This window comes from Vigna unguiculata, chromosome 7 (assembly GCF_004118075.2).
Source record: "Vigna unguiculata cultivar IT97K-499-35 chromosome 7, ASM411807v1, whole genome shotgun sequence".
Classification (NCBI taxonomy): domain Eukaryota; kingdom Viridiplantae; phylum Streptophyta; class Magnoliopsida; order Fabales; family Fabaceae; genus Vigna; species Vigna unguiculata.
The window spans coordinates 31129146-31153411 of record NC_040285.1 but is presented as its reverse complement, the minus strand read 5'-3'; the positions used below and the strand labels follow the sequence as shown (position 1 = coordinate 31153411).

General features: G+C 30.3%; 2 protein-coding genes across 3 annotated transcripts; one reads left to right on the top strand and one right to left on the bottom strand.

Moving 5' to 3' along the window:
• Positions 1–286: 286 nt before the first annotated feature.
• LOC114191039 lies at positions 287–4140 on the bottom strand. Of its 2 annotated transcripts, none has more exons than XM_028080187.1 (2): positions 3971–4140; positions 287–2553 (listed from the first exon to the last, which is right to left on the bottom strand). In XM_028080187.1, exon 2 carries the CDS (start codon positions 2544–2546, stop codon positions 744–746), a length of 1803 nt encoding a protein of 600 aa, XP_027935988.1. In that variant the 5' UTR covers positions 2547–2553; positions 3971–4140; the 3' UTR covers positions 287–743. The 2 variants fall into 2 exon arrangements, with proteins under 2 accessions (XP_027935988.1, XP_027935987.1); XM_028080186.1 differs by having other exon boundaries at positions 287–2602; positions 3971–4129.
• A 10708-nt stretch (positions 4141–14848) lies between these two features.
• LOC114189621 (pyruvate kinase 1, cytosolic-like) lies at positions 14849–21569 on the top strand. Its single transcript, XM_028078242.1, has 16 exons — positions 14849–15183; positions 16009–16105; positions 16491–16588; positions 16716–16871; positions 17495–17572; positions 17937–18068; positions 18622–18699; positions 18900–18971; positions 19075–19164; positions 19338–19482; positions 19676–19764; positions 19957–20052; positions 20183–20250; positions 20406–20505; positions 20804–20863; positions 21140–21569. Exons 1-16 carry the CDS (start codon positions 15115–15117, stop codon positions 21290–21292), a joined length of 1581 nt encoding a protein of 526 aa, XP_027934043.1. The 5' UTR covers positions 14849–15114; the 3' UTR covers positions 21293–21569.
• The last annotated feature ends 2697 nt before the right edge of the window (positions 21570–24266 follow it).

The following is a 24266-nucleotide window of genomic DNA, read 5'->3' as shown; positions in this document are numbered from 1 at the left end:
TGTTTTAAATCAAGAATAGAATGAGTATGATACTTCGATAATTCTCTCCACATAAAAATCAAATAGTAAGTTCAAAATCTATGTTTCAAGTAATCGCAATATTTCTAACAATTTAATGTTGATTGAACTATAGCGGGAGCAAGGGGCCCCTCCTTGCCCCTTGGATCTGTCACTGATCATAAAAATATCATTTTAATTACTGTCAGTAACAAACAGTCTAAAAAACAAGAAATAAAATGAAAACATTATTAAATTGTTTAAATACTAATTAAAAAAAAACAGAAAATATCTTTACATACCATAAATATAAAGCATTTGAAATCTTTGTGTCTCACCATTCAAAAGATACCGACGTAGAAATTTATAGAATTCAACAGATATCAATATAGAAATATCCCGGCTGATAAAAACTATACATTTAATACATATAAAGCTCATAAATATGCACCCATAGGACTACTATTCAAAGATGAGATATGCGATCCAAGTTAAATCAGCAAGATCTCCTCAAGAAAAATAATACTGAATATTTAAAATGAACATTTCTCACCAAGAATGCATTTCTGACACAATAAACCAGTGTATGTGGGTATTTCTCTCATGCTCCAGGGCACCTATTTCACATTCACTGAGATCTAAGAAGCCAGAAGATTTGTCTCCCTGAAAAGATTCATCCAAATCAATTGCAGGGACTGCACTTTTGTTGAAAAATGAATCCTGCCATGAACTTGACTTAAAAGTGCTTATACATTCAGTTGGGAATATCCATTATCTACCCCACCATGGCCACAGTCTAGCAGAGCTTTTTTATTTAGCTCCCTTGCATATCTCCACACATAATTCAGACCCACAAGAAGCTCAGTAATTATTGCTTCTGTTTTTTCTTGATTTGCAAAGTAAAGGGTTTGTACCAGCAGCACATTTGTTCGGGAAACAAAGCAATGTTGCTCATAACTTCTCTCAGATTGCCATCTTAGCATGTTGTGGGCAAGCGGGGCTAACCATTCTAATATACCCGTCATTGCTTCGGTCCATTCTTCTGCTAGACCTGCATCATACACTGCTGAAGCCATGGCCTTGGAATATGGCTTCAGTTTGATGCTAATAGAAACTCTTACACGTCTCGGTAACATGTTGTACAGATCATCTCTTGCATCAAGACCAATCAAGTAAGGAGATGTTGCCAGCTTCTCAATCATGATGATTACATTTGCATAGTGCAGGGCTAAAGAAGCAGCACCAAGGGATTCAGATGGAGGCTTTAACCTGCACAGGTAATGGAAAGTTGATTGAGGGCTATGAACCTCTTTTCTAGGAGTAACAAGGTTTGCCTTAGGGTCATTGGGATTCTGTGATGCTAAATGAACATCATTTGGGCTTGAGCGGCTATCAGTGACCAAAGAACTGTTGGTCAGTATAGATCCTTTGAAAGGTTCTACTTGAGTCAATCGACTATGTCTTGCATTAATTTCCTTCCCACTTACAGCAGATGAGTGGCCATTTAAGTTCCAAATCTTGCTGCTTTTATTTGTTCCATTATCTGGGACGGGCTTTTTTGAATTTTTTCCAAGAGGACCTGAGAAAAATCTGACACTTCTATTCTTTACTGAACTTAGGCCTGGCTTTGTGGACGAGTCTCCAGCATCTAAAGGAAACATGCTAGCTTTATTTGTTCGAACATTTGGACGAGATGTAGCAGCAAAAGCACCAAGAGGTCCTGAAGCAAATGTGGCCCGAGCTTTGCTAGAGGGTTGGACTGAAGGTTGCAATAATTCAGACACTGATCGACTACCATCAGCGTGATCAGAATTCAAAGCACTTCGATTCTTGATTTTACCAACATCTATTATCTCTTGAATGCCAAATACATTGTTGATCCTTCTGAATATTGTAAATAAAGATCTTGCTAAAATGTTCACCGTGTAATCATATGTTCTGTTCCACAGAGAACTAGCCTTTAAGTTCTTCACCTCGAGCCTCTTCCAGGCAACCTTCTTTTGATAGTCAATTAAATTTGGTCCATCTGACTCGGTGTAAGCCTTCATTCTTCCAAGAGTTTGCTCGAGATCAGCTAGCAGTTCCATCTCTTGGTACAAAGTTGCATTAGTTGATATGAACTTTTCCATCCTTCTTACCTTTTTTTCCATTTTTTTGGAACTGAACTCCCACCGATATGGATCAAAACCAAAAGTGATAAATTCATCAAAGGCATTCTCAAAACCTTTCAAACTTTGATCACTACACTTTCTCCCTAGCCTAGCCACAGATTCAGCTACATGTGCCATATTCTCAAGCATCTCCAGACTGATTAAACGTACAATGAAATTCTCATCTTCCGAAACAAGCTTTCTGATACCCACTGAATTTGTTATCTCTTCTCTCAACTTAGCAACCTGTTTATCACTCAAAGACTGCCACAAGTTAACAAGCTTGGACATTAAGCTTGCGACTTCAAATGCTAATACTCCAAGCACGGCCTTCTCAGAATGAGCATCGTCCTTCCGTTGATTCTTCCATAGAGTTCGAAACCATGATGCACCAACCATTGCTTACCTATGAATTGTAAAAAAATGCTCTTTAAGACAAGTCCTTGGTCATAGCTCTGTAGTACTCCATAAATAACACAAAATAAGATTGTCAAAATGGGTTTTAAGTATCCAGATAAATTTCAATCTGAATCAAATACTTTATGATGCTCAGCACAATATAACAAAATACGAACTTGGTCTTTCTAAAAGGCTCTTTTTGCTATTCTGGCCCATGGCAGGGTAAGGAAGGGGCACGGAAGATTATGCTTGAGGTTATTAAATTTGGCCAAATGAAAAATGGTTTTTCCCTATTACTTACTGCATGCGGCATGAAGTGGACTATCCTAACATCTTTCAACCATGGCAAACTATTCCAAGTGCTTAGATTTTATAGTTTATTATATCATCTTCTGCAACTGTGAAAATTCTACGTGTTTCAAGTACAACAATGGATTATTTGTGAATTAAAAGGCATCTTTTTCCCTTGGAAACCAAGCTATCTTTGCCGACTGCTTTATTAGAATTTTACCTAACTCATGAAACAACCTATTGGATGATCCTCTTTACCTTTATCCGGTCATATATAGTATTTTGATGCAAATAGATGGGCCTAAGATAAATCAATTCATCATATTATAGCTTCATGATATAATTACCAATTTTCCAATGTCTTGGAATATATGGCAAAATCTAGCAGACACAAACTACGAAGCATGTGAAATGGATATCTATATCTTGTGCAGATTAAATTGATGTATAAAAACAGCAATTATACTGTGGTTTAAACAAAATGGGTATAAGTCTCGGTAAGTTCTTAATTTTGACTTCAAATTGTAGCAAAAAATGTTCAAGTTGACCAGACATCAGTCACAATCTTGTATAGATACAACCTTAGTGTAACCCACAGCGATAGAAAAAAAAAAAAAAAAAAAAAAAAAGCGAGATTGCATGAATTTTCAACAAAAAGAAGGAAAATAAATAAAAAGAGGAAATAGGCCCCAACCAAAGAGAGAAAAAGAAGATTCTTTCATTTACATGATTTTGCCCAAGCGTATAATTATAAGGGGGAAATAAGCTCTGAAATCAACTCCATAGTTTCATTCTAGCAATTACTGCTCAAGAATATTTACTACCTTTTTTTTTTTTGTAAAGGAGGAGAATATAAACCAAAATCTGGAGATTCTATTGTTTATCTATCCCCACCCCTCCTTTTCTGTTTACTTGCTTTTTATTTACAAAGAGTACTAGAATCACAAGCTGAAAAGAATATACTTTAGGGTGGAAATGGTTCCACAACAATCCTCACTGCAACTACAAAGGAAAACCGCAGAAACCATGAAATAAAAGAAGATAAAAATCACAATTAATAATGAGTTTGCAAGTTCTAAAGCATCTAATATACACAGAAATTAAAAGTGACAGTGGGAGACCCAGAAACTCACCGATCAAAAAAAAGGAAGACTTGGGCTTGGAGAGAAATAGTTGAGCTGAGAGAGAGAGAGAGGAAGAAAGAGAGAGAAATGGAAGTATATGGAAGTTGTGCAGTGAAAGGAAAATAAGACGAAATTGCAGAGAAAGCGAGTGTATGTATGTGTATGAATGAATGGAATTAAAGACACATTTTCTCGGTTATTTTTCTATTCCCCCTTCACACCCTCCACAGTAATTATTTACCCCAACTCATATGCAGAAAGTAGTTTAAAAAACACTTGACATGCTATTGAAACTTTTTGTCTTGGTTGAAATCTTCTTTAAAATTAAAGCAGTAATTAAAATGCCACTTAACCTTAAAGTGGTTTGAGTTTAAGAAGATTACTTGAATGTGAAATTAAAATATTTAAATACCTTTTTATTATATAAAATTATTTAAATACCTTTAAAATTTTATTGATGTTTATTTTTATTCAAAAAATTGTTAAATTGTATTTATTGGATTTCTTTTCTTAAGCTCTTTTTTAACTACTTGTAAATTACAATTTTATACTTTAGGATACCGAGTCCTATTTTTGCAATTTTGACTTTGACTAGTAAACTTTGGTCTACTATTTGTTAATTCATTAATTGGAATCTAGCGCGCACGCTTGTTCCTACATTTACGTGTATACTATTATGAATCTAAATTTTTACATTAAAATCAGAGCGTTATTCTTATTTAAATTTATTTATTACAGCAATAACATTTAACACGCTATATTGATATATATACTGTTTAAATAATTTATTGTGTAAAATTACATTTTTAGTTATTTATTTATTTAATGTTATAAATATTCATTATTGTTTTACTCAGATTTTTACAATTCTTTTTCAAATTAAAAATATGTAGAAAATGGTATTTATGTCAAAAAATTGGAATTTCAATAATGAGTTATAATACATTAATAATGTTTATATTATTATTCAATTAATTTTACTGATTTTTGTAAAACTATCTTAAATGATGTATTTAAGACAACAGTGTAGACAGTTTGATCTTACTAACTATGGAAGTTAAATGTTTTCTCTATATAGTTTATTGAGTGAAAACTTTAAGTTATATTAAAAAATAAAAACATAATTATATTTTTAAATTAAAACCAACTATGAATAATGTCTAATTAATTTTAAACTTTGTGTTAATTATTAATAAAAATTGTAATTAAACATATGATATGTATACTATTGTATAAAGATGATTCCTCATTTTATTGTGTACATTTTTTTTCAAGTCTAATATTTGTTAAGTAATCATTTATCAATTTCACTTTTTAAATGGTTGTTGTTTAAAATTTAATCATTTTTAAACTAAAATAACTATTTATGATAAAACATTACAAACAAAATTATCTGCAATAAAATTATACAAAATATTTATATTTTTTAATAATTACAATTTTATTATATTTTGTTATCGGAAAAAAAATAAACACACAACGTAATGCGTGTATTTTCACTAATATAAATAATTAATTTTAGTTTAATAGTTATGATAAGTAACTTAATTTCTCGTGTTGTTGCGTCTAACTTTTTTTAATTTGTATGTTGGAAATAGTTAATGTTCTTGTTTTTATAAGAAATATTTTAAAGTTTTAATGTATTATTTAGCTCTGTTATATATTATAGTTTTATTACAAATAACTATCAAAGCAAATTGTTTATAAAAAAATAAATAGTTAATCTTAAAGAGTGAAAAAAAAAAACAGAAGACGTAATGCACGAGTTAAGAAATTGTTTTAGTTGGTCAATAACATATCAATTATATCTCTATCTGGAGATTGGAATGGTCACACACACACACACACATATATATATATATATATATATATATATATATATATATATATATATATATATATGAGAACAATATACACACATAAATATAAATTAATTCATATAAAAAGTATTGATCATGTAAATAAAACTAAAAGAAAATATAGTGTAAGTGTCTGAAAGGTAGACAAATTAATTTAATTAATCAGACAAAATTTTAATATTAAGATGAAGATAGAAAAATTAACTTAATTAATTAATATCTCATCATCACACGATCTAACTCAGCGACAGCAAGTAAATAGAGCAAATAAAAACTAAAAACAAATTAGCGCATATCATTCTTTTAGAAAGATAGTTTGAACTTTCTGCTCGCCATATACGAGTGAAAGCTGACATAATTTTAGATAATTTCTTTTATCATAACATAATGTTTTTGGTTTTACGAATAAATATAAATGGATATCCAACATAATCTAAAATTTAGATATGTGAAAATAAGTTTTAAACTATGAGTTAACCTGGTTTATTTATGAGTTAACCTGGTTTATTAAATGTTCGAGTCAAGTTGATTGAAAAAAAATTAATTTTATTCAATAGTAGATTAAACTAAACCTAGATTAATTAATCCATCGACATTATTTTATAATTATTTTATAATTATTTTCTACTTTTAATTATATAAATTTACAATTTGATAATAGAATATATTTTAATAATATTTAAATAATTTAAATGTTTAATTAATTTATTTATCAAGTTATATACATTAATATTTTCTTCTTTAATTATTATTTTTACAATAACGTATTCAGGTGAATATTTTGATTTCATTATTATAAAATATAAATTAAGTCAATCATTCTCATTGTAATGTAATAAATATATCAAATAATTGAAAAGAAAATCATTCGTAGGTGAGTCAATCCACTAACTCACCAATCCATAATAAATCAAACCGTATTGTAAAATTTATAACTCATTAAGAAATTAGTCAGATTAAACTGATATTTTTTAGCTCAACATAAACTAATTTATATGAACCATGTTAGTTCATCTCGATAACACTATTAGAAACATTCGTCATGTACTTAAAAAGAAAAAAATAATAAATAAAATTATATAAATAAATGTTGATTAAGTGGGTTATAAAAGTATATATATATATATATATATATATATATATATATATATATATATAATAATGTCTAACGTGAAAAATGGCTTTTATACAAATAATATAGATCTTTTATGTGTAAAAATAAGATAATGTTTGTCTATAGTATTATATTTATGCAGCCACTCGCCGTTTTTATCGTGGGATGTGTTTTTATTTTATATTAAGTTAATTTAAAGTATTTTGTCTCTAAATATTTATTTAATTAATAATTTAAAATCTGAATTGTTTTAAATTTTGTAAATAAATATTGAACATGATTTTAATACCTATAAATTATAGCTAGAACGATATTTCATTGGTGAAGCTAATTTTGAGATTTTTAAAAGTAGAGGTTGCAATATATAGACTCTTTATCTTTATATTACATAATTAATTAAGTAATACTTTTACAATAAATTTAAAATTCAATGAAATATTTTGAGAAATTTATTTTTCATATTTATAGTGAATACCTATTAGATAAATTTTAGAGAAAAAAAATGTGTTACTAAAATTGAATATGAAAGCACATAAATCTATATATAAAAATTTGGAAGTGAAGTGATAAAATTGGAAGGTAAGAGTAATGAATATGAATCGATCACAATCAGCCATGAGTGGCAATTACGCGGAATTGTGACCTTTTACCAATATGGCCTCCACGTAGTCCTCGGAGGGGCCCACATATTAAAAAATGGACCCACAATGGTTGCATTAAAATATATTTTTAATCAATCATTTTGCTTTGATTTCTCTTTTTCTGCTTACTTTGCTTTGATTTATTGAGCCAACAAAATTTTATATTATCCATTCCATTTTTATTTTTTTAATCTCATTAGAAAACATTGACTTCCATTTACAAACCAATTCACTTCGTAAACAACTTATAATCAGTCTTCTTTTCAAGTCATGGTGTAAATGACCCGCTATAATTTTATATTTCTTGAAAATTATCATAGAATTTCAATGTTATTAAATCTCTGTTTAAGTATGACTTGTGTTACTGTGTGTTTTCAATCGATTAAACGTGTTTGAATTCTGGAAAATATAATGATTTATTATTTTTAATTAAAAAAATATATTTTAAAGAGTCTATTTGTAAACTAAAACTCCAAAATATAAATTAATAGATTAATGAATCTTCAACAAACCATACTCCTAAAATCTATTTGTACCTCATAGTTTTTATATACACCCACGTATCCTATTTAATGACTAAAATATTTTTAAGGGATATTTAGGAAACAAGTTTTATTCTCATTCATCATTTAAAATTGTGCAATGACAACTCCACACTTTCCCTCTGACAAGTCTTTGTGCTGTCTACCTGCTTCACTAACCGCTACTTGCACATTTCCGGTAATTTGAAGTTATCTTCTTTTGGAGAGAATTTAAGAGAGAGAAAAATAGATAGAAAGGATAAGAGAGTTAAATTAGTGTTATTTTTTTAAAGAGATTTAAAGATAATTTTAAAATAGATTATAAAGTGAAATTTGTGATTAAATTGACTAGTGTGACATATTAAAAAAAATAATAGATAAAATAGTTAAATTAACAAAATTTTTTATTGTTATAGATCATATAAAATTATATATACATGATTTAGAATTGTTTTTATAAATTTTATTCAATGATTGAAATTACAAATAAATATTTAAGAAACAAATTAATATTACAATATTTTTGTATGAAAATAAATTTAATATGTAAGGTAAAAAATAAGTAAGTATTACGAGGAGGGTAACATGAGAAAAAATAAATATAAAGAAGATAAATTAGTTATTTATCATTCATCATCCTCTAATGTCACATATCAAAGAAATGGTATTTACTATGAATCATTCTAATCCTCCATTCCTATCTCTTTCTATCACCCTGAAAAAAAATAAGGCAATCACCATCTAATACTTGTTTTTCAATCCTCTTGAATAGTGGATTCACCCCAAAAAAACACAGTCTAAGGGTGTGTTCTTATGGAGTGATGATTTGAGGGAGAGGAAGATGATTGATTTAGGTTTATTAGAATGTGATATTTATGTTGTTCTTTTTTATGGATTTCGGAGTGATAGTGAAGTGGATTTAAGAGTAATTTTTGTGAAAGTATGTGAAGGATTTGACTGATGTAACTAAAAAAATTTAAATTTAATAGATAAAAATGTAGAATGACTTAATTGTCCTTGGTGTTAAAAAAGTATGATTAAATGATATTTAGATAATTTGTAATTAGTTGTTCATATATTATTATCATAAATAAAAATATTATAAATATTTATGAATTGAAAAAAAATATTATTAAAATATATTTGATTTATAAAATTTAATATTTAATTAAAAAATAAATAAACATTGAATACAAATGTAGTGTGGAATCGGATACAAGTAACATGTATCCGGATCCTGAACCATTTGTAATTAAATACAAATGTGGTAAGTGAAAAGCTGGAACCGGATACAAATGTGTGCATCAGGAATCTTGTTCGCAGACCTCGAGCCCATGGCTATGAGTGCAACAGTGACGTGATTTTGTTCACATATAATAACATGAACAACAAGGATATTGCGGTATTTTGTCATATTTATCACTCAAATCTCTTCAAAAAAGAGAGATCGATTTATGTAATAATCCCGTAATTATTCGTCTTTTCATCGCTGTCTTTTCCCAAAAAAGAACAACTGTTTCTCTTCTTATTCATCGCTCTCCATTTTGCTTCTACAGTCTTTCTTCGCATGAGAACATACTCTAAATGTTTTTTAAGGATAAATTTAAGTTTTAAAAGGGTTCTCTGAAATTATTCTATATATATATATATATATATATGAATGAGTAATGTTTACAGGGTAAAAATAAAGATGAAAGGTTATGCATAAAACTATTAAAAAATGTCTAACAAATTTGGTAATTCCTACACATATTTTAAAGTAGTCTTTTTTCCAAGCTGATTATTTTTTCTGGGTAGTATTGTGAATTAGGTAATATAAAATGCATTTTCAATTTGGTTTATTTGATGTAGTATTATAAATTGAACAATTAAAAATTGTATAATGAATTGATCAATCCAGATACATTGGAATGAGTAATCTAGAAATGTTGGAAATTAAATGATATACCACTATAATAAATAAGAGGTGAAGAAAAACCGAGAGGAATACTATTTGATCAGAGACGGTAATGTGAGACAGTTACGCGACATAGTGTGTGTGAGCCAATGATAACGGGTTGACTCGCATAACCCGCATGATGTGAATTTGCTTCTGTCCAAAATTTATTATGTGTTTATCGATACGAGTACTATGCAAATTTATCATTAATTACAAATCAATTTAAATAATAATTCGTTTGGTACTTTGTGAAGCCCCTTACTTTTTTATTTCTCTGAATTATCTCTTTCTTACTAAACTTAAGTGCACCAACTCACCCACACCGAACAGAAATACTCTCCATCGTTCTCTCAAATTCTTTTCCTCTTAACTCCATACTCTTCACAATTCTAATTCTTCTTCTGCAAATTCAGTTCCTGGAAGAGAAATCTTTACAGAGCTCCCAGTTGACCTTGCTTCCAACTCCCTCCCTCACAGTAAGTCAATTCTTCAAAGTCTGATCCTGTTTTACTCTGAATTCGAAATTCTGCCTCTATTCTGGAATTAATCAGGCGTCCTCCTCTTCCTGTGTTGTAATGACTAAATTCTCTAGGTTGAACTGAAATCCTAAGCCCTCATTGTTTAGGAGGTATCTTACCAAGCTCAAACATCATAAAAAGGTAAGGGAAACTAACCATTATCTTATAATTCGTAGAGAAATCTGTTCTGATGACTTTAGATTGCATGTTTAAGTGATGAATTGATGTTTGAACCGTATAATTGAATGTGTGTTAGATTGTGTGGAAAAATATGGGCTTCTGCACGTAGGAACATGTTCGTAACCTGGTATTTTTGCTTGGGCGAGTGGCTCTCGCCTGAGTGAAAATACCAGGAAACCCACCAATGTTCATGCGCGAAGCCTCGCCTAGGCGAGCTGAGGTCGCTTAAGCGAGAGACATCATCGTCTAAGCGAACTAGCTTAGCCTGAGCGAGAGTTCGCCCAAGTTTTTTTAATTTTGCCACTGTTAGAGCCTCGCTCAGGCGAGATTGACTCGCCTAAGCGAGACGACCTCTCGCCTAGGCTAGATTGTTTAGCTTGAGCGAAAGCTACTGCAGTGGGACACTTGATGTTCTGTTTTAAAGGGTGAAATTATATGTTTGAAAGTGATTTTGTGCAATTAGTCTCCCTTGTGAATGGAATGTGTTGCCAATGCTATGTATGGTGAAACTTGATGAATATGAACTGTGAGATGTGGTTGAGATAGAATTTCAAGGGAAATTCAGAAGAGAATGTTAGTGTGTGTAAGGACATGAGGAATCCGTATTGGTTGGTATCCTGAAACTCCAATAATCATTCACGCTCAGATAGAGTAGAATGAATTATGTCGTGAGGAGTAGCAGGAGGTCCTAGTCTCTGGACTTGATTAAGTCTTAGATGCGAAGGGGACTTACCCTGTGAGTGGTTGGGTGATAACCCCTTGTGCTCAAACTCTGCAGAGTTTGGGAACCTTCACAGGCGCAAGCCACCGAGAGCTCCAATGTCACCTACACAATCCGGATATCAAGTCTAGAATTATATAATTGAGTTATGTGTTATGAATGATTTTATACTGTAGACTATATGATTTTCTTTCATTTCAGTTAGCTTACCTTTCTTGTTTTATGTTTATTTCCTTATGTGTTCTCCTTTGCAATGATCACTTACTGTTGGTGTGAGCAAAGCCGAATCCAGATGAAGAAACCCTTCTCCTAGACAGGAGCTGATCTTGGCTTGGAACTTTTAGTAGTAACCTTTTTGAGTTAGATCCTTGGAGTTTTTAATTGTATGAACTGACTCTACTTTGTATAGACCGTATCACTTCCTTAGGGAATTATATGATTATTTTGGATGATTGTATCATCACTTTTTAACTATTTATCCATACTACCTGCTTTGTTGGATCATGATGTGAATATTTTATTTAGTAGCATAAAAACTATTAAATGGGATGTTACATACTTAATGTTAAAAAATTAATTTAATAATCAATTTACAAACTAATTATAATTTTTTATTTATAATAAATTATTTTAAAAATCAATAGTTTTTAGTTTATAAATTGATATTTAAATTGGTTACGATTAACTATTTTTTTTCTCTAAGATTGATTATTATTTAAGATTTTTTTTTTCAGGATACAAGAAGACTAACAACTCCAGTTATGACTAGTGAGGTGGTTAACACATCGAATAATGTGTTATCATTAGGGCACATACCAATTATGGATTGACTTTATAAGTATGTAACAATAACAAAAATAACAAAGGTGTTTGAGGATAATGAAATGGATGGTGAGAGATATGATGAAATGGAGTTTGACGACAAGTTGAGGTTGAAAGTAATGAAGAGAAGAATAAAACTAAATTGATAATATTTAATTAAAATAAGTACTTATTTGAACAAAACATAAACAATCATAATTAAGATAGTCCATAACAATTAAGACAGTTCATGACAGTGACACCCTGTACACTCTATCGTCATCAATTTAATCGAAGTCATGAAAAATAACCAAACTGAACAAAATTTAAAAAAATAGACTTAATTAAACGCGAAAATAACAAAAAAAACTAAATTGAACAAACTAAAAATAGGTACCAAAATTGTATTTAACTCTTATATCAATTTATAATAACTTGTCTATATCGTATACATATATATATATATATATATATATATATATATATATATATATATAAATTTGTATGAATTAAGAATAATAAGAAAATAAAATAATTATTCAAAATACTCTAGATAGATATTTTAACTTCAAAAGAGTATAATTTGAATGATACAAAAACCAGGTCTATACGGTTGGATCAAATTCGAATCTGATCGATTCAGTATAACTCAAAACTAACACTTTTAAATTTATATCCTATCATTTAATTTACTAAATTAGTCGGATACAAATTATTCATATTACAAACTGATTTGGATGAATTATTCAAATTGGAAATTAAAATGAAGTTATATTTTTATTAAATATATAAAATAAATATAATAAATTTCTAATCCAAAAAATTACACTTGTGATTTTAACAATAATTGTTATAGTAAACTATAATTTTATATTATTTACTATTAAATTTTAATAAAATATATCTTGAAATAAATTTAAAATATAAATTTATAAATATTAAAATATAAATTTAACACCTAAAAATTCTAATTCATCCAAATATAATTATCTAATTAATTTACTTAAATGTATTTATCTAATATAATTTATTTATATGACTCGATCCAACCATATATTCAAATTTACCTTGAATTTCTTTTGAATCGGGTCGCATGTTGGTTTTTTTTTTTTTCTCTGGTCTGACCTAACAAAAAGTATGCAAAAAGTTAGATTAAAAAAGAAAAGAAAAGAAAGGAACAAAAAAAGAGAGTTTAGCAGCCTTTTCCTGTGTAAGCAAGAAGTGGCTACTGGTTTTTTCAGAGGCAGCCGTTGTTTAGTGGAATGAGTCAAACATGAAACCAAGCTTCACTGTCACATTTGTTTATAAATTATATAAACTAGTACTACTACAAAACTATGTTTAATGTTTTTATTTTTATAAATTACTCTAAGTTATATTTATTGAGAATTTTTTAAAGCAAAAATATCACTAAAATCATGAGATTAAATAGGAGGGAGGTGATTGAAATTATTTATATTCAAATTAAGTAAAAATAACTTTTTTTCTTACTTGAGCACGGCTGAAGTTATATCCAACATGCTTTTAATATTCCTTTTATATCACTAAAATAAGATTAAAACAATATACTTTATAAACAAACTCATTCAATATTAAATGTTTTAATTAGAAGTTTTAATGATCATGTACTTTAATTAGTTATCATTTTTATTAATCTCTATTTAAAAATATCTGAGAAATACAATCGGCAATGCAGCCATTGTTTTGAAATCAACATGCATACTTTATAATTTTTTAATATTTTACTAATGTATTATAATAAAATAAATAATTAAAATATTAAATTAATAATATAATTTAATTTTGGTATTTTTGTGAAATAATTTTATTTTTTTATTGTAAAAAATATTTTTTATTACAAATTTATAATAACTATTTTTTATTTATATTTATAATATTTTTACATGTTAAAATATTTTACAAAATTAGAATTTCTAATATGAATGATATAATCAGAGATTATTTTATAAATAATACTTTTTAATATTTAATTATATATCATTTTGAATGTAAATTTACTTTAATATTTTTCTAAATACATTATTTTTTATCTTTTATTATACAATCTGACTTCACTCTGGAATCTTTTTCTATTGCTCTTAGTAACCATTTTTTTCTTTCTCCACCTTTCATAAGTTACCTAAAAAACAAAGTACACAATACCACTCTAAATATTGATTTGATGGTTTCAACCCTTCAACCCTTGGTTTTTTATGCTATATGATACAACTCCATTTGTAATATGATGAACATTTTTAATTTTTTAATCTAGAATTTCCTAGACCATATATATTGGAAATAGAAAACAATTATATAAGAGTACAATAATAACAAAACTTTTTCTCTCTCTCCATATTTAATGTAACAAGGGGTTTTAAACTTAAAAGTGTAATTACTTTAATTAAAGAAAATCATTATGCACCTTAGATTTCATGAATTGACCTCAAAATCATCAAGTTGTAACAATCTAAGTATAGTAAACAATTAAAGTGAAACCCACCACAAGTTTCTTAAAACAGTTGAATGTTAAAACAATGGTAAATCACTATTCTTAGTGTTCAACTTAGAATACCATTTAACATTTGTCTGTTTGATAATTGATAGTAGTTGTTCTGTTCTTATACCTGTGGCTTTCTGTCCCCACGTGAAGACTTTGGTAAATGCAATTGAAGGACGCGTGTTGCATGATTGCTGCACCTGGCGCTTTAATCGTTCTCTTTGAGATTTGAAGAACAGAAATACATGCTACACACACACTTTCTATAATTCTTGTTCATTCTCTCTCTATTCCCCAATTGCTTTCTGCTTTGATCGATTTGATTCAGTGATCAGTGGTAAGGTGTTGTTTGCTGATCCAAAATGCATTCAAGTCCTTTACTTCTCGAGGAACCAATTCGGATGGTATCCGTGCTTGAGCCATCCAAGCCGGTTAGCATTTTCCGTTCTTCCTCTCTCATTTTGATTTCCATTTTGTGCTAATCACCATGCTCTTGTTGTAACATGCAAGGACTGTGTTAAAAGCTATAAACTTTTGGTGACCCATTTGTGGTGTTGATATTTGGAGTGAATGTGTGTGTGGCTCTGGTGATGATGCTTTTGATATGTGTGGGATTGGTGATGTTGCTTTTGACTGCTAAATGCTGAGGGTTTGGCGGATCAAGTTGAATAATTGATGAAATGAATGACATTTCTACTCTGACTATGTTTCTGTTGATAAGGGTTGTGCTGATTTCTCTGAAGTTACCCTCTTTTAACCACTGTGATTATGAGAAACTAATGAGCTTTAAGATCGTTGCTAAGGAATTTAACAGATCGAGATGCAAAATGACTGTCATTGATGAATTGAAAGTCGCTCTGACAATGACATTGAGTTTGAACTAGCCAGTCATATTGATTTAGAGTTAAAGCGATCGTGTGGTTTGATATATTAATTATGCATGCTTGTTTCTGTGGCAAGGATACGGTGCTGTTTTTTCAAATTTTGAGAAAAGGAACTTGAAAACTCATGCTAAATGGATAACTAATTTATTTATTTATGGAATGTAGCATCATCTACCAAATCCATTCCAAGAAAACAAAAGAAAAATATGCTAGTCTTTTAAGCTATGGATTTTAAGTACAAAGTTTTGAGATCTTAAAAGGGTCATGGATTGCATGCAATTTCCTGAAAAATTTTTAGTCATATTCAATGAGGAATTTCAGTGTTGTCAATTTGGATTTTGATTGAAGTTTTTTTTTAATGCCATCATGCAGTCTTTCTTTCCAGCGATGACAAAAATTGTTGGCACACTTGGTCCAAGGTCACGATCAGTTGAAATAATTGCCCGTTGCCTTGATGCAGGAATGTCTGGTATTCTCCTGTCACAGTTTTTATTACTTGTGGTCCTTGTTTTAAAACTGAATGCGTTACATTTTGTCCACATGGATCTCATCTTTTGTCCTCTTTCAGCAGTGGATAATAAGATGTGACATTTGATTTTTTGTTTCTTGCTATGTTGTCAGAAAAACAGAACAGTTCTGTCAAGAATTATCTGTGTTGGATGGCCCTTGTAGTTTCCCAAAAGTGCAAGAAATACAACAAAAACTATTGCAATCTAGCTTGTAGCAGTTTTCATTCTCACCTTTGGGAAAATACACATTGCGAATAAATTAAAAAAATATATTTTGTTCGTGTCTATAATCTTCTTGAGTTTTCTGTTTTGTTATCTCATTCTTCTTTTCTTCCCATGTGCTAGTGGCGAGGTTAGATTTCTCATGGGGTGATCCAGAATACCATCAGGAGACATTGGAAAATTTGAGAGCTGCTATCAGAAAAACCAAGAAACTCTGTGCGGTATACTTGTCATGTGTTTACTATTTTATTTATTTACAAAACAATGGCGTCTATCACCCTATATGCAAATATCTTCTGGAGGGTTATTGATGTAAAAAATTTACGTGTGCATTTTGGTTCAATGCAGGTTATGCTAGATACTATGGGTCCAGAATTACAGATTCTGAATAAGACTGAACAGCCAATCACCCTTGAAGCAGACACATTAGTTGTCATTACTCCAGATCTAAAGAAAGAAGCTAGTTCAAAACTATTGCCAATAAATTTTAGTGGGTTGTCGAAGGTCAGTGTGTCATTTCCATATACTATGTAGTTTTCGGGGTTTGCACTTTGCAATATTATTCTGTTGTATAGCCGCTGGTTCTGCCAATTTTTTGCATATAATCTTCTGATATTGCTACATGCATGTTATGTAATCATCTTGAACTTTTGAGATTGTTCCTGATCGTGTGAGTTGTTTTCTTGTTGCATCTTTGTATACCATCCTATATGTACTCGATGATAGATTTTTGTGATTCTTAAATCTAGATTTTGAGATTCTTAACTCTATGATAGATTTTGTGATTCTTAAATCTAGATTTTGTGATTCTTAACTCTGATAGATTTTGTGATTCTTAACGGTGGTTTGAGGAATTACTGGTCTGGTCTAATCATTTTCTAGAATATTTTTTCATTCATGTGTTTTGTTTCAGTCCACATTTAATATCGTTCAGAATGGATAATGAATTTTTATTCCATAATTGTTAATTCTACATTTTCATCATTGCACTTTGAAATTGTTCAAACACTCGAGTTCCTGCGTTTCTTGACTCGTGTAAACCACTTTGCATTGATTGGCAAGGATCATGTAAAGATTCGCAAATATTGTGTTGTGTCTCCTTAACTAACATGTTCATAATTTCGCAGGCTGTTAAGAAGGGTCATCCAATTTTTATTGGAAAATACCTCTTCACTGGAAGTGAAACAGCTTCAGTATGGCTGGAGGTAATGCAATCTAGGTTTTATTGTTACATTCTTAATATATGTAAAAGCATTTGGTATATATTTTGAAATGATTTATCATTTCAAGCAGACATATATTTCTTTCCATCTTCCTCATTTCTTGTCTAACCTCTTTTTTTCGTTTTTCTATCTTTATCTGTTCTATTAGTCCATAATAATGCAGTAAAATAGAAGGTTTTTTCATCATCCATTAACAACAAACTTGCCACATGTATGCTGGTTTTGTGCAGTTAGCTTTGTAGGTAGCATTATATTAAAGAGTGCAGAAAGTAGAATATTGCTATACAGAGTCAGAATTATTGTGTTTTATTACTGTCAATCAAGTAGTCCTGGTTTTAAAATGCAGGTCAGTGAGGTAAACGGTGATGAGATCTCCTGTCTCGTAAAAAACAGTGCCACACTCTCGGGACCATTGTTTACTGTCCATGTCTCTCAGATTCATATTGATCTTCCTAGTCTTACTGATAAGGATAAGGAGGTACGTAACTAGAATCTTGAGTAAAATTACTGAGGCTGATATAATTTAGTTGAGTAGCAAATATGCTTTAGATTTTTGAGAATGAATGCTTCACTTTTTATCTTGTTTAGGGAGAGGACTAAACTGTATTTTGTGGTTGAAATATTAGCTTTAGTTGATCAATGGCAGAAATTACTTAATGCTGTTGTACAATGGCTTATGTTTCTGTTATTTTGTCAATGAAAAATCCATAATTTATCTGTACTGACAAGAGAGTATATCTGGTTTGATTTTCGAGTCCAGATTCTCTACTGAATTTTAATGTTGCCCTTTACTGTGTATTAAAAATACATTATATTAGTATTTTAAAAGTCTTTTTAATATATTTTAAAACTTCAACATCAGTGGTCATCAATATATTTTGAAGACACAGCAGATGAACAATACAGAAAAACTCAGCAGAAAATACAAATCCTTGATTTTCCCCCCCTTTTACATTCATGAAGGAAATACTTTTTTTCTTATTATCTTTGTTAATCTAAATGTTCCCTTTTCATTTTACGTACTAATCCAGGTGATAAGTACATGGGGTGCTCGAAACAATGTAGACATCCTTTCATTATATACCAGGCACGCTCAAGATATTTCCCATGTAAGGAATATTCCTGATAAATTTTTATCCTATCAATTTTATCATATCTCTTTCTATTTTCCCTAACATTCTTCTTGACTCTATTTTCAACTTCTGAATTTGCTTTGTTTTTGTATCGTTTCTGATTCAGTGATTAATTTTCGTTTAGTTTTCCTTAGTATTTTGGAAAAAATAAAATGCCATCATTTTTCATTTTGCAGGCGCGTGAATTTCTCTCTAATTTGGGTGACATTAAGCAGACGCATATTTTTGCGAAGATTGAAAACATAGAAGTAAGAAACTTCAAGATCTTTAGAATAGTTAACTAAAAAGCCATGTTGTAGAGTTCTTAAATGTGATTCTAAAATGCATATTTCTTCCGTAAAATTATAACAGGGACTGACAAATTTTGATGAGATATTGAAAGAAGCAGATGGCATCATCCTCGCCCGTGGAAATTTAGGGATAGAACTACCACCTGAGAAGGTCAGTGTTTACTTCTGGACAGAAAATTCCAATGTTATATATATGAGATATTTCCATTTTTGTGTGGTAATAATTTTCAGTATGAACGAAGATCTGTGTCTACTTGTGATTTTTTACAGCATTCCTTGCTCTCTCCAGAATAAAACTATGTATGACATCTTTGGATATGACAGGTTTTCTTATTCCAAAAAGCTGCTATTTACAAATGTAACATGGCTGGAAAACCAGTTGTTGTTACACGTGTTGTGGATTCTATGACTGATAATCTAAGACCTACTCGTGCTGAAGCAACCGATGTTGCCAATGCAGTGTTGGATGGTAAATTCCTTTTGTCATAACTGGTGAATCCTGTTTCATTTTTCTATAAAGATTGCAACAGAGAATTGTATGAACTCCTGCATTTAGTACATTTGCATGTTCTTGTCTTCATTTATTGTGTTCATCACATTATGCACAAGTATGCCTTGCCCCTTTGATGTCTAATTTTGTTTTCCTCTTTCTTCATGATCAGGAAGCGATGCAATTCTCCTTGGGGCTGAAACCCTTCGAGGACTATACCCTGTAGAGACCATTACAACAGTTGGAAAAATATGTGCTGAGGTAATTATTAAAATCTTTCCAGTGTCCACCATCTCATCCTCTTATGCTTTTGAATTCATTTCTTGTTATTCTTTGAAAGTTTCCCTCTTATGCCATTCTTTGAAATTTTGCCGGTTAAATGAATGACATTATGATTTTCTCACTATGATAAATTTAATTCCATTACTTATATAATGGCTACTGTGTGTGCAGGCAGAGAAAGTTCATAATCAAGATTTGTATTTTAAGAAGGCTGTAAAACATGTGGGAGAGCCAATGAGCCACTTGGAATCAATTGCTTCCTCAGCGGTACCATTAATTACTGTTTTATGGTTTTTTCACCAACGTTCTTCTGTTAGCTTATTCAAAGGATTATGTACTTGTAGTGTAGCAGTAATACATATTGACAAGTAAATTTCATTTTTGCTGAAACATGCAGGTTCGAGCAGCTATCAAGGTTAGGGCATCTATTATTATTTGCTTCACTTCATCTGGAAGAGCTGCAAGGTTTCACTTTGTCTCCTTTTATAATTTCCCTTTATTAAAAGGACATCTCATTTCTGAGATTGTTTATTTTTCTTTTTCAGACTTTGGATTAAGTTATTTGCAATTATATGTGTAGCTGACATAATAAATTATTTGTTTATTTTGTATCTATGTAGATTGATTGCTAAGTACAGACCAACCATGCCTGTGATATCTGTTGTGATTCCCCAGTTGAAGACAAATCAACTCAAATGGACTTTCACCGGTGCTTTTGAGGTATATAATTAATACATTTGACAGTAAACTTCACCACTTTTCACTTTCTCTTTTTCTTTACAAATACAAAAATTTACTTTTTTATGACATTTATCCCATATAAGTGTCAAATTAAATATGCTTTTACATGGCTTTTGAAACTGATGTGAGGCAAATTCACATAATGCTATAAATAAATAAATAAATCCTACTTGACCAACTCAAACTTTTCAAAGAAACTATTTGCTATTGTAATAGCTTTTTGGATTGAGACTAATTACTTTTTTCTAACTGTTTCCTTTCGGTGACCCTATGGCAGGCTAGGCAATCACTTATTGTGAGAGGTCTTTTCCCTATGCTTGCAGATCCAAGCCACCCGGTAAGAATTGTTCAAAGTCCATCAAGATAATGATGTAACCAAAGAACTATTCAAAACCACTCAATTTTTTTTTTCTTATTGTACAAAATTCAATATTTCAAAAAACTCAGAAGATATTTAATTAATTATATATTTTACATTTGTACAATAAGAAATATTGAGTAAATCCAAATTGAAATAGGAAATACAGTAAGGCTAAGCCAAGAATTGGAACGCCAATCCTTAAACTACTTTTAAAAGTGATTAAGGTTAGTGAGTTTTGTGGTTTGTGTGCAGGCTGAGTCTAAATCAGGGACAAATGAATCAATTTTGAAGGTTGCTTTAGACCATGGGAAGGCTTTTGGCATCGTAAAGCCACATGACCGAGTTGTTGTTTGCCAGAAATTGGGTGACTCTTCAGTTGTGAAGATTATTGAGCTCGAAGATTGATTACAACTTATGCATATTTTGATTTCACAGATGGAGAATAAAACTTCTTCTGAACCTCTTCATTTTAGCATTTATGTTTCGTTAAAGAAAAATAATAGACAAATGAGATCATATTGTAGAGGTTGCTACACTCATTTTGTTGCTGAACTGAGTCGTGTAATCCAGTTCATTGCTGAGTGATATATAGAGTGGGAATGATACTTTGTTGATCGGTTGTTTTAATAGGAAAGCACAGTTTTGAGTTATTAATGGTATGAACACCAAAAACCTTACATAATTATTTCCCAAATTTGTTCCATTTGTTTGTTCGAAATGGGCTTGTTCATTGATATCTCGGTTAGTTGTAGGGGATTTCTTTTTTGCACCTGATATTTTCCTTTCGCTGATTTTATATTTAAAAAATTATTTTTTAATTGTGTGATTTTTTAATCCATAAATATTTTTCATTTTTGGATTATATAATTTTAAAATTATTTTTTTATGAAAAATAATTTTCTGATGTGCAATTCAGGGACAGTGACAATGACGAGGAGTAATTAGGGATGTCAACAAAATTTGTATTTGCGGGTATCTACGGATAAAATCCGTGATGGGTAGGAAATAGATATTGAAAATAGATATTCGCGGGTCACGAGTACGGGTATTTTTTATACCGTTAGTTAACGGAGCGAGTACGGATATCATAATATTTGTACCCGTGGATACTTGTACCTGCTATACTCTAATTTAAATTAAAAAAAATTATTAAAATATTAACACATTAATTTTGAAGGGGTTATTTTTTATCAATTGATTTTAAAAAAATCTCTATTTTTTTGTAAATTGTCATTCAATGTTATTCATTTCCACTTTGTTTGAAATTTATAAATGTTATGTATTGTATTTTTATTTGAATTTATGGTTAAAATTTGTTATTAAATATTAAAATTTTCTTTTGTAAATACTCGCGGGTACCCGTGGATATTAAAAAAATATACGGTTACCCGCATAACAGATACCTGCACAAATATGAGTACAGATACAAGACAGATATTTATCCAACGGGTAGGGTACCCTACCTGGCCTCCCTTTGACACCCTTAGGAGCAGTTTGATCTTTTAACCACTCACGGAGATTAGTTGTATTGTTTAATAGTGGGCTAGCCTTTCAAATTTGGAAAATTTTATGACATTTTCTTTTTGCACCCCATGATTACTAGTTGCACTCCCATACTAAAAGCAAAAATATAAAAATACATTTCCTCATTGAACCATGTTGCGGCTACCATCACCTCTGCATCTGTTGCCATTGTCATTGTACCTCTATTCTCCATTGTTGCTGCAGTCCTTTCGAGAGGAAGCAATAAAAGAGTGTAAAACGGTGATTTGGTCGGAAGCTTGTTCAAGAAAACTCGTTCTAAAAAATTTGTTTCAGAAATCTTGTACTTGGAATCCTATTCAGAATGCATCTTATAAGTTTTGAAAAGTTTGTTCTGAAAAGTTCATCTAACAAAGTATCTCATATGTTCTAGAAAGCTTATTTTGAAAATTCTGGTCTAGAAAGCTCTTTACAAAATGTATTTCATATGTTTCAAAAATTCTTTTTCAAAATTCTTCTTCCAAAACCCCTTTTTTGGAAATCACGTTCTTAGAATTTCATAAAACTTGTTCCAAAAATCTTGTTGAATAGGTAATCTTGAAGTACCTTTAGGAAGGGTAGAAGGTTCTTTAAAAATATGGGACTATTGTTAGAAATCATAGGAGTGCAAGAAGAAAAAGTATTTTCCATTCATCTACAACAATGCATAAATAAAGAGATACCCTCTTTTGTGTCCACATTTCGCTATTTCAATTTTACCCTTAATTATTATTTTAAAAAAATATTTTATAAACCATTTATCTTTAACCATTATCCTAAAAACATATTTTGTCTTTAACCATTATTTTAAAAACTTCTTTTTGTATAAATATTTTATTTTTCTAATTTTACATTTAACAACTATTTTTAAAATTATACATTTCTTATTCATCTCAACTCAAATTTCTATAAAAATTAAAAAAATGCGAACACACAAGCGCAATAACGTCATACTTGTGTTTTCGCTAGTATTTTGAAAAGGAATACGTCTATCTTTTAATGAATTTCTTTAGGCTTTTCTTCCTACACCTTCATGCTTACTAACTAAACCTCCATGTTAGCAAAAGAAAAACTAAAATATCCTTCCTTCTTGAGCCACATTGTTGCCATTACAATCATCATTGCCACCATGTCTTATTATTCTAGGTTTTGCTTGTGTGTACTATAGCCTTGCTACTAAATATCATTATGACTGATGACATTAGTAAGGATGTCACTAAAAACCTTTAGACTATGTTCTCGAGTGTCGATTTACTAAATGGATGGATTTGTTGGGATGGATTTATAGGTGTGCATGATGTTCATATCTACTTGTTTGCGAGAGAGTGACAACCCTGATTTACGAGATATCTTCTTGTACTGTCTAAGGAAGGATAGATCCCAACATAGTCATTTTGATCAAGACTCAATGAAGACTTATCATAAAACAACGAGTTTTATAAGAGATCTACAATGGACCGAGGTGCCCTTCTAAGATTTAGGTCGAGCTAAGAGGGAAAAGTATGATGGATCAGAAAGCTATTATGTGAATTGAGCAATGATGTTAATCTGACATTAGGAGTTCCTCCAAGCTAGCTTGGTGGGGGATGCTCGTTGGTTATTCAGCAGGTATCGACCTTTGCAATACTACTTCAAGATTTGTTCGGGTGGAAATTCACCATGAAATAGCGCGTTCTAGCAAAAAAACATTCTGCTGAGTTGGGGAGAAGAAACGTCTGGTCGTAAACTAACATGGAGAGATTATTATCACATTTTATCTTTGTAATCTTAAAGGAGTTTATGGATCTCTATTTCGATTATGATATTTGTAATTTGTATCGTGTAATAAGTGACCAATCTAAACAAAACGTACTTCGTT

Bases quoted from the DNA above. Each gene is read 5' to 3' on its own strand.
- LOC114189621 (XM_028078242.1), top strand. From the start codon at position 15,115: ATGCATTCAAGTCCTTTACTTCTCGAGGAACCAATTCGGATGGTATCC. The intron at 17,573-17,936 runs GTAATGCAATCT...TTTAAAATGCAG, and splicing joins CAGCTTCAGTATGGCTGGAG to GTCAGTGAGGTAAACGGTGA. The intron at 19,483-19,675 runs GTAAATTCCTTT...CTTCATGATCAG, and splicing joins TGCCAATGCAGTGTTGGATG to GAAGCGATGCAATTCTCCTT.
- LOC114191039 (XM_028080187.1), bottom strand. From the start codon at position 2,546: ATGGTTGGTGCATCATGGTTTCGAACTCTATGGAAGAATCAACGGAAG.